The sequence below is a fragment of the Polypterus senegalus genome, chromosome 9, assembly GCF_016835505.1.
Source record: "Polypterus senegalus isolate Bchr_013 chromosome 9, ASM1683550v1, whole genome shotgun sequence".
In the NCBI taxonomy this organism is placed as follows: domain Eukaryota; kingdom Metazoa; phylum Chordata; class Cladistia; order Polypteriformes; family Polypteridae; genus Polypterus; species Polypterus senegalus.
Window position 1 is genome coordinate 136,248,890 of NC_053162.1, and position 16,411 is coordinate 136,265,300.

Sequence of the window (16,411 nt, forward strand, 5' to 3'; positions counted from 1 at the left end):
ACCGCATAGAAGAGGACGCTCACCACAACCGTCTGATAGAACATCTGCAGCATCTTATTGAAGATGTTGAAGGACGCCAACCTTCTAAGGAAGTATAGTTGGCTCTGTCCTCTCTTGCACAGAGCATCAGTGTTGGCAGTCCAGTCCAATTTATCATCCACATGCACTCCCAGGTATTTATAGGTCTGCACCCTCTGCACACACTCACCTCTGATGATCATGGGGTCTATGAGGGGCCTGAGCCTCCTAAAATCCACCAACAGCTCCTTGGTTTTGCTGGTGGTGGATTTTAGGAGGTATTTGTTGAATTAAGGCATTTGTATGATGAATCATTTACACTGTTATTTTCAGGCAAATTTAAATTGCCTGAGATGCCAATTCTTGTCCAAGATATGCATTCAGTTCAATCTCGTCACCTAGGACTATTTCAATTGGAAGATCCATACTGTCCTCATTCTATTTAGTTTCACAACCTCTCCTAACTGCCTGCTTATCTTAAACAATGTCAACCCTTGGCTTATAACAAGTACTGTATGTCACTGAGATAAAATTAAACACCTTTTTCAAAACTTTGTGCCAGCGTGCGTAATAAAGAGATTAACACAAACCAAAACGTATCTCTACACATTAGTTTTTTTGTATGTGTTAAATTGTTTATAATAAATTGAAATTACTACAAGTTGAAGATACACAACTGTTTATCCACTGATTTACTGAACCTGCCTAATCCAACTCCACAGTCACAGGGGGTCAGCCCTGGACAGCGGACTATTGCAGGGTACACTCATTCGTACAGGGCCAATTGAAAGTTACCAATAAAGCTGTGCTGCAAATCTTTGAGATATATGATGAAGTTGGAATAATTTGGAGTTAAAAAAAAATGAAGCACACAAGTGGAGAATGTGCAGACTCCACTCAGGATTCAAATCCAGTCCTCTGGAACTGTTAGACACCAGTGAATTAATATACCAAAAACACTGGGCAGTTTCCACTCCATGAGTATGACAGAATTTGTATGAACTCGAAGAGTCTCTCTGTAGTAATAAGCAAAATGCCCCACATGTGATAACTATGTATGTAGACAACTTTCTTGAGCAAATACCTGTATAACATTGTTATTGACAGGCACTATTGCCTAGTTTCTCAGAAAATCAGGCCATAATACATAAAGATGCTGGTTCAGTCTTACAATTGATTTGCTGTCTTTGCCACCATTATCTCTACACACACCTGTATTCTAATTGTAAATTATAGAATGTGTAAAGATTTGCCCTGAATTTCTTTTCTTATAAAGTACCTTGGAATGATTTTCACTATGCATAGGAACCATATAAAAATCGTTTTTTGTTTGTACCTGAAAATTAAATAAAAACTTGTATATAAAGAGAATGACTCAGAGCGCAAATGTAATCCATACTACTCATACAAGAATACAAAAACAGGCTCTCTACCACAGTACAAGGTTTCATCCCATAGCCCTGCGCCACTTCCTCTGTGTTGCAAAGGACTGGTGTCCAATCCACTGTTTCTGGGATTGGTTCTGGAACCTGGTGACCCTGTACTGGAAAGGAAGGTTTAGAAAATGGATGGGAAATTTTGCTACTCCAGTTTCCTTCCAAAGTTTAAATATGTTTTTTGAGCATGCTGATGACTGTAAAAAATGGGCACGTCCATGATATATTTTGTGTTGCACTTAGCACCATGTTTGGGGTTGGCTTCTGCCATATACACAATATTGGATACATAGATTTAGAAGATGGATGTACGGGGAATACAAAGGACACGTCCCTACCACTTGGACATTGCATAAGGAACCCCCTACCTGTTTAAATATTTATGGGGACCCACCACCTTTTTTAAGATATTCATTTTATCTGAATGAATTCTTCAAGCATGTCTGCTGTCATTTAAGTAAATTGGCATTTATGAATTACCCCAAAAAACACTAAATTCAGATTATTTGAAACAAATACCAAAACATTTAAAAAGAAAAGATACAATATCCTAAGTACAGGAGCAACAAGCAGTAGTCAGAGAATCCAAAATCAATAAAAACAACTAACCAGACAAAAATGAATGAAGCACAAAATGGAGCAAAAGAAACAATTACTAAAAAGCAAATGCCACAGCACTCTGGCTATAACAGCAGGTGCTTTAGATAATACTCGATTGAACACTTGAGAGCTCTAAACAAGTAATTATTGGGAAAGGGATCAGGGTGAAATCACCAAAAACACACAACACACACAGGACAACCAAGTGAGTGGGGGTAAAAAACAAAAATTACAAAAATAATAAAAGATAAAAATACAATACAATACAGTTTATTTTTATATAACCTAAAATCACACAGTGGGCTTTAACAGGCCCTGCCTCTTGACAGACCCCAGCCTTGACTCTCTTAGAAGACAAGGAAAAACTCCCAAAAAAAACCCTTGTAGGGAAAACAATGGAAGAAACCTTGGGAAAGGCAGTTCAAAGAGAGGTAGGTTGGGCATGCAGTGGGTGTCAAAAAAGGGGGGTAAATACAATACAATACACAGAAGAGAACACAAGTAATCCTCAATACAATGCAATAATGCAATATAAATATTACAAGTACAGAGCAGAATTTAACAGTAGATGATATCACATAATACAATTTGGATTTGTTCAGAGTCCTGGAGGCCTTGAACATCAAGCTGCCTCCCCCTATTGGCTATTCCACAGCTGAGTCAGTGCTGGGCCAGCTAATCTGATGAAAGAACCCCTCTACCCGATGATTCCTGCGATCCTCCATCAAAGATGACTTTACCTTAGGCAGGCAAAGCAACTTGGCAGGTGGGCAGTGCCACCAAGTGCCACATTTAAGTACCAAGAAGAGAAACAGAATAGGTGAGGGTTAGTAACAAATTATAACTATCATATTAGTTATGTTTTAGCACTAATAACTAACAACAGAGATGCAGTCTGTACAGCTAATCAGTAGCTCTAGTCCAGTTATGCTAAACTGTAGTGAGTAGTGAGTCTTCAGCCGGAATTTGAAAGCTAAAACTGAAGGGGCATCTCTTATAGTAGCAGGTAGACCATTTCACAGTTTAGGCGCCCTGTAACTAAAAACTTGACCTCCCACTGTTCTTAATGTACTATACATTCTGGTTTGTAAGTCATGATAAGTTCAGACATGTAGTCCGGACCTTGGCCAGTTAAGGCTTTTATATATTAAAAGGAGGATTTTGAAATCTGCCCTAAACTTAACTGGGTGCCAGTGTAAGGATTTAAGAACTGGAGTTATGTGTTTGTATTTTCTTGTTCTTGTATTAATTCTTGCAGCAGCATTTAAGGTTAACTGGAAGCCGTATAAAGAACAGTTTGAACACCCAGTGAACACCGCATTGCAGTAGTCAATCCTACTAGAAATAAATGCATGAATTAATTTCTTAGAATCCTGCTTATTTAGAAAACTCCTTAATTTCCCAACATTTTTAGGATGGAAGAAACATGATTTAGACAACTTTGTAATGTGCGCTTTAAATGACATGCTAGAGTCAAAAATAAGTCCTAGATTGTGGGCTGATTCAGTGAAATTAATGGTGATTCCAACTCAGTTAAATGATGACAAAATACTGTTGCAATCAGCGTTATTCCCTCCAATACTTAACATCTCTGTTTTATTAGTGTATAAAGACGAGTAGTTCTCATCCATCCACTCCTTTAATTCACTAAGACAACTAATTAAAGACAACATTGGAAAAACTTTGGTCCAAAAGAAAGGTATAACTGGGTGTCATCTGAAAATTAACATGATGTTTTCTAATGATAGATCCCAGTGGAACCATGTAAAGTGAAAACAGTAAAGGTCCCAGTACTGAGCCCTGCGGGACACCTTATCTCACTTCTGTGTATAATGATGGAGTACTGTCAGCATATTTCTGTATATATTGGAATCGATTTGATAAATAAGAACTAAACCAGGCAAGGACGGTGCCTGTTAGCCCAACATCAATTTCCAGCCTGTGCAGTAAAATAGAATGGTCAATGGTGTCAAACGCTGTGCTTAAGTCTAACAACATAATAACAGTGGAGTTTCCTTCATCAGAGGATGTCATTATATCGTTTACAACACATGTTAGTGCAATTTCTATACTATGACCAGTGCAGAAACCAGGCTGGAATTTCTCAAGTAAATTGTAATGCGTAAGGTGTGACTGAAGCTGATTGGCAACTACTTTTTTTAAGTATTTTAGAGAGAAAGGGTAAATTTGAAATGGGTCTATAATTATTAAGTATGTGTGGGTCTAAGTCTGACTTTTTTAGTAATAGTTTGATGACTGACACTTTTAGTCCATTAGGTACTATGCCATGCAATAATGAACTATTAATAATATTAAGAACAGGCACTGTAGAACATCCATTGCACTTTTTACTAGCTTTGTTGGCACCCAATCTAAGGAAGTAGGTTTCATTTTATAAATTCAAATCAAGACTTCCTGCTCAGTTACAGGATTAAAATTTCTAAAGTGTTGATTGCAACAAGGTCTGCCAAGCTAGTATGTGGTTTGCACTGTGATGCTGAGATCTGGCATCTTATATTTTTAATTTTCTCGTTAAAGAAGTTCATAAAGTCTGTACTGCTAATATCTGTTGGTATTTTGCACTGTAGATCTGAATTTCCCTTTGTTAATTTAGCCACTGTTCTAAACAGTACTTGAAGATTTTTATTATTTCTGTCTATTATTTTACAATAGTAATCTGAGTGAGCTTTAAAGAGAGCTTTTTTATATTTTTTAACACTCTCTGTCCATGCAATTTGAAAGATATGCAGCTTTGTTGTTCTCAATCTCTGCTCCAGTTTTCAACACTCTAATTTAAGAGCTTAATTGTTTTCATTAAACCAGGGAGAGTTTCTATGTGCTTTAATCACTTTTGTTTTAAGGGGAGCCACTGTGTCCAGAGCATCTCTCAGGGTCATATTATAACGTGATGTTAGCCGATCTAAATTTTTTTCCATGTTTTGACTTACTCAAAGTATATATAAATATTGAAGTAGAATTACAGTCTAAATGTTGCACTGTTTGTTTTAATCTGTGAGTGTACAGTATTGGTAATGGAAGAACCAAATCAAATGTAATTATGTAATGATCGGAAATAACTTCACTTAATGGAGTAATATTTAAATTTAGAATTTCAACTTTGTAAGTTATAATTAAATCTAATGTGTGGTTATGATTATGAGTTGGACCTTTGACAATCTGACAAAATCCTACTGAATTTAATAAATATGTAAAACATTTGCTAAAAGTGTCAGTTTCCACATCAATGTGTCTAAACAAACCGAGTCAATCCAATTTTCAGTTTGCCTAATTGCCATCACATTCCTAAAGCTGTCCTCCAATTCGCGTATTTTCCTGACCAACTGTAAATGAGCTAAACTAGTTTGGCAGGTGAAGTTTTCTACATTGTCAGCTAGAAAAACCTAACCTAACATTCTGCAAGACACACAACATATAAACATGCCCTTGACGGGCAGCGAACTGATGGAACATTAACAAGCATGTCTGTTTTCTTTCTTCAGTCTTGAAGGGCAAATCCTCCTAAATGTAAAAATCAAGCAAAAGCAGTGTGCATTGTATCTCAGCAAGCAGATTGCTTTCCCTCATATATAAAAAAAGATCACTTGTCCCATCAGACTTTTGAAATGAAATGGAAACTTCTGACAGAGTAACACACATATTCCCCTGACTTTTTATCCAATAATGTATCCATTCATTCATTTCTCAAACTTATTTTTTAAAACATGGCGCCATTACAGACTGGATGGAGCCCAGAAGAATTGAGCAAAAGGCAAGAGCCAGTCCCAAGCAAGACATCAGTCTATTGCAGGGCTCACCTACTCATATATTTCAAGCTAATAGACTATCACCTGTTAATTTAACATCTGTGTCCTTTTGAAACGGAAAGAAGTAAGAGGACCCAGACAAAGTCCATGTAGATATGAGGAGAATGTGCAAACCTCACACAGTGACCAGGTTGGTACGTCTACCATGGACTCTAGATCAGCTACCACACTACTTTCCCTCCTTAACTATACAGTACCTTAGTCCTAAAATTTGTTTTTCCATGAATACCAGTGGATTCTACTATATGAGGATTTTTTTTTTTAACTGTGAAAGTTTATGGATTTTGAAAGCTGTTGTACATTTCATTTTCCAGCTGGTGTTTCCTTTGTAGTTTCTGGTCACCAATTACTACAGCTTGTAGAAATGTAGCAAGTGTGGATGAAGCACCACATAGTTACTAACATAAAATCCAGTCTACAGTGGAGCATCATGAGTACAACTCTGCTTTCTTTACAGGAGCAAAGACAGAATTGTAATGACCACCAAGGAACCAAACTTGTGGATGGCACCAAACAGATGTAACAGTCCAAGCCTGGATGTTTATAATGTGATCAGACAGCAGCATGATGCTGACCTGGCCAGTGCAAGACCGGATATCAAAAATGCTTCATTTCGAGCTTCCTCCATTGACGCCCCTCCAGATAATCTCTCTGGAGATTATGACAACATGGGGGGCAGCCATTCAGAAAGTGGCTTTGTGACTTTAGCAAGCACTGAGAGTGGTTTTGTGACAAATGAAATATATGAAGGATACCACACCAGGGGTGGTGGAGGCAATGACTCTGGTTGGGTGGAGAATGAAATTTATTGCTATTGATTAAATCCATTGGTTAAAACAAAATAAAACTTTGTTTCCCATTTGTTTAGAGTAAACTGCGCAAATGAACTACATGCGAATTTCCATATTATGCTTTATAATTCACCATAATAAATAAATATAATGGAATGGCAAACAAGACAATCTCTTGCTTAATATGTTTCCTACCCACACAAATGCTATTAAGCAAAAATAAATATTTTTAATCAAGGACATGCCTATTGGTTCTGTTTTTTTTTTGTTTTTTTTTCAATGCACAGTGTATCACATTTATTATTTTTACAACTACCAAGATGAGCATTATATAAAAGTAAATTATAAAGAATATGATGGGAGCATTTAGTGAAAATGATTTTTCTTTTTAATTTATAGGTTTATAGCATCCTTATTTTCATGTGTAGAGTACTGTAAAATTTGTACTTGCACAAGCTTAAATGAAAGCTCAGTTTTATTCATTTTAGGTCACTTTCCTAATTATTTCTCTTAAGAGGGGTTAACTAAAGAATGTTGAAGAATGAATACTTGAGAAAGTATTCGGGCCCAAATTAATTCCCCATTGTGTTGTCTCACATTTTGAATTAAAAATAAGTTTAGATAGGATTTTAAAAATATAAACTTTCAACAGGTTAACCAAAATGAGAAAATCAAAACAGAATTGAGACGTTCTGTATCCCCTTTGTAACTGCCAGTCTTAATTTGCTCAGGTACAATATATCACCTCAGAAAGTCCCATCATTTCAGCTGTATATGAAGATAGCGGAGTACATGCTTTAAATTAATTTTTGACAATACATTATCTCTTCCAAAGGACAGATTGGGAAATAATGGGAGAGTCACATGGGGATAATATTAAGGGACTTAGTCACTACATTGCACACCATATTAACTTTTATGACAACACTGTGGCACCCTCAAAGACAGTGAATTGTTTTGCAAACAACAAACCCTGGATTACTAATGAGCCAAAGAGTCTCCAACATGAGAAGAAGACAGCAGTCATATTTTGTTAAAAGGAGGCTCTGAAGGACACACGCTGAGCACTAAAGAAAAAGCTAAGTGAAGGAAAGGAAGCTTACAAAGGTAAGTTAGAAAACAAATTCATACAGAATAACATGAAAGATGTCTGGAAAAGACTGGCGATAATTATTGGACTCAAGCAACCCAGGGCTCAGGGTCTAGAAAGGAATATAAATCCCCTGAACCATTTTTTAATAAATATTCCCTCACACTGTCACCTTCTTGCAATGACCTGACTTCCCATCCCTATTATATCAACAACTCCTGCCATCTAGCTGGAATGGTTAGTGACTAGCCACCTGTGACTATCATTATGGGCTGTCCATAACTGAAGACCAAGTAAGAAGACAACTGAAGAAGCTACACACAGGAGAAGCTACAGTGTCAGATGTCCTTGTGTTCTTAAGGCCTGTGCTGACCAACGTTGTGGTGTCCTTTGCCACCTGTTCAGTCTGTCCCTAAGGTTTCAGAAAGTGCCACTGCTAGAGAAAACATCCTACATTGTTTCATTTTCAGGTAGGCACCTGTTCAACTGTTGTGGTAGACCACCTGGTCCCACTAGATTTTGCCTATTGTACAAAGATTAGAGTGGAGGATACAGTTATCTCTCTGCTCCACAAGGTTTATTCTCACCTGGACAAAGCTGGCAGCACTGTGTGGATTATGTTTTTTGATCTTTCCAGTGCCTTCAACCCAGCCATCTCTGTTAAGGGGTAAGCTCAGAGATATGCATGTGGATAAGCCTATGGAGTCCTGGATAATGGACTGTTTCTCTGGCAGGCTACAGTATAAGAGACTCAAGGACTGTGTTTCTGATATGAATGTGACCAATACTGGAACACCACAAGGAATTGTCTCCTTTCCTCCTCACTCTGTATACCTCAGACTTTAAATATAACACAAGGTCATATCACTTGCAGAAATTCTCATGTAATTTTACATTTATGGGGTGTATTGATAAGGGTGGAGAAGTTTGTTGCTTGGTACAAAGAGAATTGTCTGCATCTTAACTTCAGCAAAACCACGGAACTGGTTATTGACTTTCACCACACCGAAAAGTGTCTATGTTCTGTGACTAGTCAGGGAGTGGATGCAGAGTTAGTGCACTTCTACAGATACTTGGGGGTCCACATCAATCAAAGGTTGGATTGGACTCAAAACACAGAAGAACTATATAAGAAAGGGAGCAGCAGCTTTTCTTACAAGGCTGCATTCCTTTAATGTGAGTAGTGACATCCTTCACATCTTCTATAACTCTGTGCATTTTCTATGCTGTGGTGTGCTGGGCTGATGTCATCACTTCAAGAGAGGCTCACCGAATCAACAAGCTAATTAAAAGGACAAGGCTCAGTTATGGGATGCACTCTGGACCCCCTGGAGTAAGTAACCAAGGAGAGAATTAAAACATAACCATTATAAATGCCATTATAAACAATACTGTGCATCTCTCTCTGATACAATAATACTGAGGACTTTCAGTCAACTAGTTATTTAGAAGAAGTGTGTCAAGAAACGGTACTGGGGTTCCTTTATACCAGCAGCAATGGATAGATAAATACACTTGCACCATGCCTCACTGTGGCAGGGATTACCAAGTTAGAAGTTTTCATTCTTTTAAAATTTTCTTCATTTTCAGTCATTCATGTGTGTTCAGACCATAGCGTGTGTCTAAATATTTATTTATATGTTTATTTATTTGAAGTGCTTCTGTAAAAAGCCAGTAGGGTGGAGACTTACTACAGGAAGCTTCAAAATCAAGACAGAATTCTAACCAACAGGCAGATGTGATAATAGAAAATCACAAGTGTGTTCAAGACAATGTCTTTAACAGGTTTGACCACCCTAACCCACTCTCACTCTCACCTCAGAGTACTGCACCCTCCACCCATCCTTCTGCTAATACCATCATAGAAGAGAGTTTCCCCCCACCCACAATTACAGCAGCCCAGGTGAGCAGAGAGCTGAGGAGATTTCGTGCCAGCAAAGCAGCGGGTCCAGATGGTGTATCGCCACGACTGCTGAAGGCCTGTGCGTTTGAGCTGGGGAGTCCTCCACAGCGCATCTTCAACCTGAGCCTGGAACAGGGGAGAGTCTTGAGGCTTTGGAAAACATCTTGTATCACCCCAGTCCCAAAGGTATCACATCCTGGGAAGCTGAATGACTTCAGGCCTGTCGCACTTACATCACATGTGATGAAGACCATGGAGCGGCTGCTGCTTCACCACCTGAGGCCACAGGTCCGCCACACCCTCGACCCTCTGCTTTTCGCATACCAGGAGAAGGTGGGAGCAGAGGATGCCATCATTTATATGCTACACCGATTCCTCTCCCACTTGGACAGAGGCAGTGGTGCTGTAAGAATTATGTTTCTGGACATCTCTAGTGCCTTCAAAACCATTCAACCTCTGCTCCTTAGGGACAAGCTGACAGAGATGGGAGTAGATTCATACCTGGTGGCATGGATCATGGACTCTCTTACAGACAGACTTCAGTATGTGTGTCTCGGGAACTGCAGGTCTGACATTGTGGTCAGCAGCACAGGAGCGCCACAGGGGACTGTACTTTCTCTGGTTCTGTTCAGCCTATATACATCGGACTTCCAATAGAACTCGGAGTCCTGCCACGTGCAAAAGTTTGCTGACGACACTGCTATCGTGGGCTGCATCAGGAGTGGGCAGGAGGAGGAGTATAGGAACCTAATCAAGGACTTTGCTAAATGGTGTGACTCAAACAAACCTACAACTGAACACCAGCAAAACCAAGGTGCTGGTGGTGGATTTTAGGAGGCCCAGGCACCTCATGGACCCCATGATCATCAGAGGTGACTGTGTGCAGAGAGTGCAGACCAATAAATACCTTGGAGTGCAGATGGATGATAAATTGGACTGGAGTGCCAACACTAATGCTCTGTACAAGAGAGGACAGAGCCGACTATACTTCCTTAGAAGGCTGGCATCCTTTAACATCTGCAATAAGATGCTGCAGATGTTCTATCAGACGGTTGTGGTGAGCGCCCTATTCTACGCGGTGGTGTGCTGGGGAGGCAGCATAAAGAAGAAGGACACCTCATGCCTGGACAAACTGGTGAGGAAGGCAGACTCTATTGTAGGCACGGATCTGGGCAGTTTGACATCTGTGGCAGAGCAATGGGCACAAAGCAGGCTCCTGTCAATAATGGAGAATCCACTGCATCCACTGAACAGGATCATCTCCAGGCAGAGGAGCAACTTCAGCGACAGACTGCTGTCACTGTCCTGTTCCACTGACAGACTGAGGAGATCGTTCCTCCCCCACACTATGCGACTCTTTAATTTCACCCGGGTTAAACGTTAACATTATACAAGATTATAGACTTTTATACCTGCCTCGCACTCTCCACCTTGCATTTTTTAACTTGCACTGCTTTTTTTATTGCCCTTTAATTAATATTGTTTAAATCAGTATGCTGCTGCTGGAGTGTGTGAATTTCCCCTTGGGAATTAATAAAGTATCTATCTATCTATCATTTTTTTTTTAATTTTATTAATTTTATTGCAATCATTCAGTACAAATCAATCAATTTTTACAAAAAGTAGGATTGAGAACAAGTCGACCCCCACCACTGAGAAAGACAGCAAGGCCAACGGGGTAAAACTTAAGGCTTGTAAACATACCTAATAGATGAATGTAGAAGAAAAAGAAGTACAGAAATAATTGCTTCCTCTTTGATTTAAGAGCTTATTCTAAAATATTTCTGATTAGATCCTGCCATGTTTTGAAAAATATCTATCTATCTATCTATCTATCTATCTATCTATCTATCTATCTATCTATCTATCTATCTATCTATCTATCTATCTATCTACAGTGCATCCAGAAAGTATTCACAGCGCATCACTTTTTTTCACATTTTGTTATGTTACAGCCTTATTCCAAAATGGATTAAATTCATTTTTTTCTTCAGAATTCTACACACAACAGCCCATAATGACAACGTGAAAAAGTTTACTTGAGGATTTTGCGAATTTATTAAAAATAAAAAAATTGAGAAGGCACATGTACATAAGTATTCACAGCCTTTGCCATGAAGCTCAAAATTGAGATCAGGTGCATCCTGTTTCCCCTGATCATCCTTGAGATGTTTCTGCAGCTTAATTGGAGTCCACCTGTGGTAAATTCAGTTGATTGGACATGATTTGGAAAGGCACACACCTGTCTATTTAAGGTCCCACAGTTGACAGTTCATGTCAGAGCACAAACCAAGCATGAAGTCAAAGGAATTGTCTGTAGACCTCCGAGACAGGATTGTCGCGAGGCACAAATCTGGGGAAGGTTACAGAAAAATTTCTGCTGCTTTGAAGATCCCAATGAGCACAGTGGCCTCCATCATCCATAAGTGGAAGAAGTTCGAAACCACCAGGACTCTTCCTAGAGCTGGCCGGCCATCTAAACTGTGCGATCGGGGGAGAAGGGCCTTAGTCAGGTAGGTGACCAAGAACCCGATGGTCACTCTGTCAGAGCTCTAGAGGTCCTCTGTGGGGAGAGGAGAACCTTCCAGAAGGACAATCCAGCAATCAGGCCTGCATGGTAGAGTGGCCAGAAGAAGTTACTCCTTAGTAAAAGGCACATGGCAGCCCGCCTGGAGTTTGCCAAAAGGCACCTGAAGGACTCTCAGACCATGAGAAACAAAATTCTCTGGTCTAATGAGACAAAGATTGAACTCTTTGGTGTGAATGCCAGGAATTACGTTTGGAGGAAACCAGGCACTGCTCATCACCAGGCCAATACCATCCCTACAGTGAAGCATGGTGGTGGCAGCATCATGCTGTGAGGATGTTCTTCAGCAGCAGGAACTGGGAGACTAGTCCAGATAAAGGGAAAGATGACTGCAGCAATGTACAGAGACATCCTGGATGAAAACCTGCTCCAGAGCGCTCTTGACCTCAGACTTGGGCAACGGTTCATCATTCAGCAGGACAACGACCTTAAGCACACAGCCAAGATATCAAAGGAGTGGCATCAGGACAACTCTGTGAATGTGCTTGAGTGGCCCACCCAAAGCCCAGACTTGAATCCGATTGAACATCTCTGGAGAGATCTTAAAATGGCTGTGCACCGACGCTTCCCATCCAACCTGATGGAGCTTGAGAGGTGCTGCAAAGAGGAATTGGCGAAACTGGCCAAGGATAGGTGTGCCAAGTTTGTGGCATCAAATTCAAAAAGACTTGAGGCTGTAACTGCTGCCAAAGGTGCATCGACAAAGTATTGAGCAAAGGCTGTGAATACTTATGTACATGGGATTTCTCAGTTTTTTATTTTTAATAAATTTGCAAATTTCTCAAGTAAACTTTTTTCACATTGTCATTATGGGGTGTTGTGTGTAGAATTCTGAGGAAAAAATGAATTTAATCCATTTTGGAATAAGGCTGTAACATAACAAAATGTGGAAAAAGAGATGCGCTGTGAATACTTTCTGGATGCACTCTATCTATCTATCTATCTATCTATCTATCTATCTATCTATCTATCTATCTATCTATCTATCTATCTGTCACCCAGGCATTACAAAGGTCTCAAACATTCCCCCTGGAAAATCTGAAAGAACAGTCAGAGTGACTGGATCTGGCCATCCTACTAAACTTATCATTTTTTTTTACTGAATTTGCTTGTTAAATGCATTTGTTCTTTGTGCAACAAACAAATGAATGCTGATAAGGCACAACCCTGTCGAGAGGCACACATGGTGAGTGGCTTAGAGGAGTTGTCATTCTGCTATAAAACCTGCTTCCTATAAGAAACAAAAACAAAAACCAATAACAAAATAAATGACAGATTCCCATGTCTATGATTTTGCCAAAAGCTTCTGAGAGATGACTGCGTTAAAGGCAACTCTGTAATCAATAAAACGATCTAGATGTATGTGTAAGGTCATAAGTAAATTTTGAGAAATGTCATGAATATCCAGTGACATGGAATTTTCAACTGACCCAGGGACATGGAATCCTCAACTCTTCTGTTTGCCCTGTAGGCAAACTGGTACAGAAGCAAATGCTTGCTAAACAGGAAGCTATCTATGAGTCACTGAAATGTCTTCATTATGACAGATGTCAAGATGACACATCTGTAGTCACTGAAAAAAGCACAGAAAGAGGTAGTCATTGATAAACACAGGAACAGATATTATAGTGGGCCTTTTAAAGCAGTATTCCTTTCCCATTTAAGTTAGAGATTAAAACCATTTGTAAAAATAGAAGAAGGCTGATTGCTGCTGTACTTACGTATCCATGTAGTAACTAGGTTGGGCCTTTCCTGCTGTCCTGTGTGTTGAGAAGTCACCTTACACCATGCTCCAAAATGACACAAGTTAGCTGAAGGTTCACATCTTGTTGTTTCTGTTCAACCTATTGCTTCATCTGGTTTTGTGCATAAAACCTACAGCAGTATTCTTTTTTTTTTGGCTGGATGTGAGGTAGACATTAGCCATCAGTAAATACTACACATTTCACTTTGTCATTAATCATTAAAAGTCGGCTGTCTTTATATTCTAATCTGTTCGTACAGTGTCCTCCATAATGTTTGGGACAAAGATACATTTTCCCTTGATTTATCCCTCTGCTGCAGTTTAAAATTACAAATTAAACAACTCAGACATGATTAAAGTGTACATTGCAGACTTTAATTAAATGGAATTTGCATACATTTTGGTCATGCCATATAGAAATTACAACACTTTTTCTACATGGACCCCCATTTCAGGGCACCATAAAGTTTGGAAATAGCAATGGTAGGTATATTAAAGCAGTCATATTTAGTACTTTGTTGCATATCCCTTGCATGCAATTGCTGCTTAAAATTTCGTAGACATCAATATGCACTCATGTCTGAATTGTTTGACTTGTAATTTTAAACTGTGGAGCAAAGACATAAATCGTGAGAAATGTGTCTTAGTTCCAAACATTATGGCATACACTGTATATTCATGTTTGCGTGCTGCACCTGGTCATGGTTCAGCCATTGTCTACTCCTAACTTAAGGATTTTTTTTTATTTAATCTTTTTGTTATTTTCTTTTTAAAGATTTTGTAAGTCTGATTGATTTTTTTCTGTTTTATGTATGGCGAAATATTAGTGTAACATTAAATGTTAGTTAATTATGTATAAGGTTTTGTTGCCTCTATTTGATTAAATATCATGAGCATCCACTCTAAGAGGAATCCCAGTAAAGAAATCCAAGTCATACTGGCCCTCCCATTCCACACTATCTCTCCCACTGGTCATCAAACAAAATTTTCCGACTTTACAAACTGATCCTTCCACAGGATCCTTTTTTCCTAATCTTTCATTGATCTCCTTCAGTCAAGCACCTAATTCATGCAAACTTCTTGTCCGCAGCTCACTTCACAGAGGATCACCACGTCTTCCACCAGGCACTTTGAGATGTAAAAGGGTTCACTGTGTCATTTGCCAATATATCACCAATAGGTCAGTCAGGTCAGGTTGGGGAGCATGCACTGCTACAGTGCGTTGCTGCACCCACTGCATAATGAAACAGCTTGGGATCCTGGTTGGCAACCCCCATATCAGACATGCAGTCCAGTCCCACCATCTGGAAATGACCATCTATCTGCCGCAGCCAGGTGTTACATGGATGTCCCCTTGGCCTGGTCCACCTGCTCAGGTCCTCACAAGCCAGATTACCCTCTGGGAATCATGCCATATGGCCACTGTGCCATAACTGACACTGACAATTCAAGTAATGTGCCTCATTTGGGACTCTGTGAGAAACCGCTCGTTCCACAGAAAGTCAAAGCAGCAGTACCCAAGAATTCTCCAAAGAGACACAGTACCAAAGAAGTCCAGTCTTCGTTTCAGGTCACCAACAGTTACCTCTAATAAATTTAATAAACAACAGGCCTCAGGCTATCTTAAAATCTGTAATGCATTTGTTATAGGAAGTGTCCAGGTAGCTACTTAAATGAAATAAGGAGACAGCTAGATGACCTTTTCAGGGAGTATATTTGAGCTGTTAGGATCATAAACTATAAAAAAGCCTATTGTAGAACACATTACATCCCTGGATCTTAGCCACACTGATGTCTTTGTTTTCTTTCACAGGGCTTCTAAGCCACATTTCAAAGAAAAGCATAAGACACCAAGCCTATTCTCAGCCTTGGATCACATATTTCTCCAGGTCTCAATGACCGACTAATATTGTAATCTTCTCCCTTCATCTTTTCTAATGACACCTTTTCACACCTATTCTTACCTTTTCTCCTTTCATCTGCCCTGGATTTGTTCCTTCCATTTATATGTCACCTGCACTTTTCTTTTCAGTTGCACACCTGATGAAGGCCATACAGCCAAAAAGTTTGTCTCTTTAACCTTCTTTCGTTTTTAGCATGGAAATAACTTTTAACCTTTTTCATTACCTATGTAGGTGAAACCAACCAAACATCAAATCAACTCTATAAAATGCAACTTAGAACAAATATATCTGCTGGGAGTTTAAAAACTACGATCATCATCCCCCTTACTAAAAAAGCCCACCCACCTGCCTGAATGATTATAGGCCGGTATCACTCACTCCAATCATCATGAAGTGTTTTGAGAGAGTGGTGCTGGCCCACATTCAGAGCAGCATACTGGACACTCTGGACTCTCTGCAGTATGCTTACCGGCCCAACAGATGCCATCGCAGCCACACTACATTATTCCCTCTC

General features: G+C 39.4%; 1 protein-coding gene across 3 annotated transcripts in view; it reads left to right on the plus strand.

Annotated features, from left to right (window-relative positions):
- Positions 1 to 6,907, plus strand: part of layna (layilin a) — a 93,121-nt gene extending 86,214 nt beyond the window's left edge. For all 3 annotated transcript variants that reach the window (XM_039763953.1, XM_039763955.1, XM_039763952.1), the window contains one exon: positions 6,336 to 6,907. In XM_039763953.1, coding sequence (XP_039619887.1) covers positions 6,336 to 6,696 — 361 coding nt within the window. In that variant the 3' untranslated portion in view covers positions 6,697 to 6,907. The remainder of the gene's footprint in view (positions 1 to 6,335) is intronic.
- Positions 6,908 to 16,411: the final 9,504 nt, after the last annotated feature.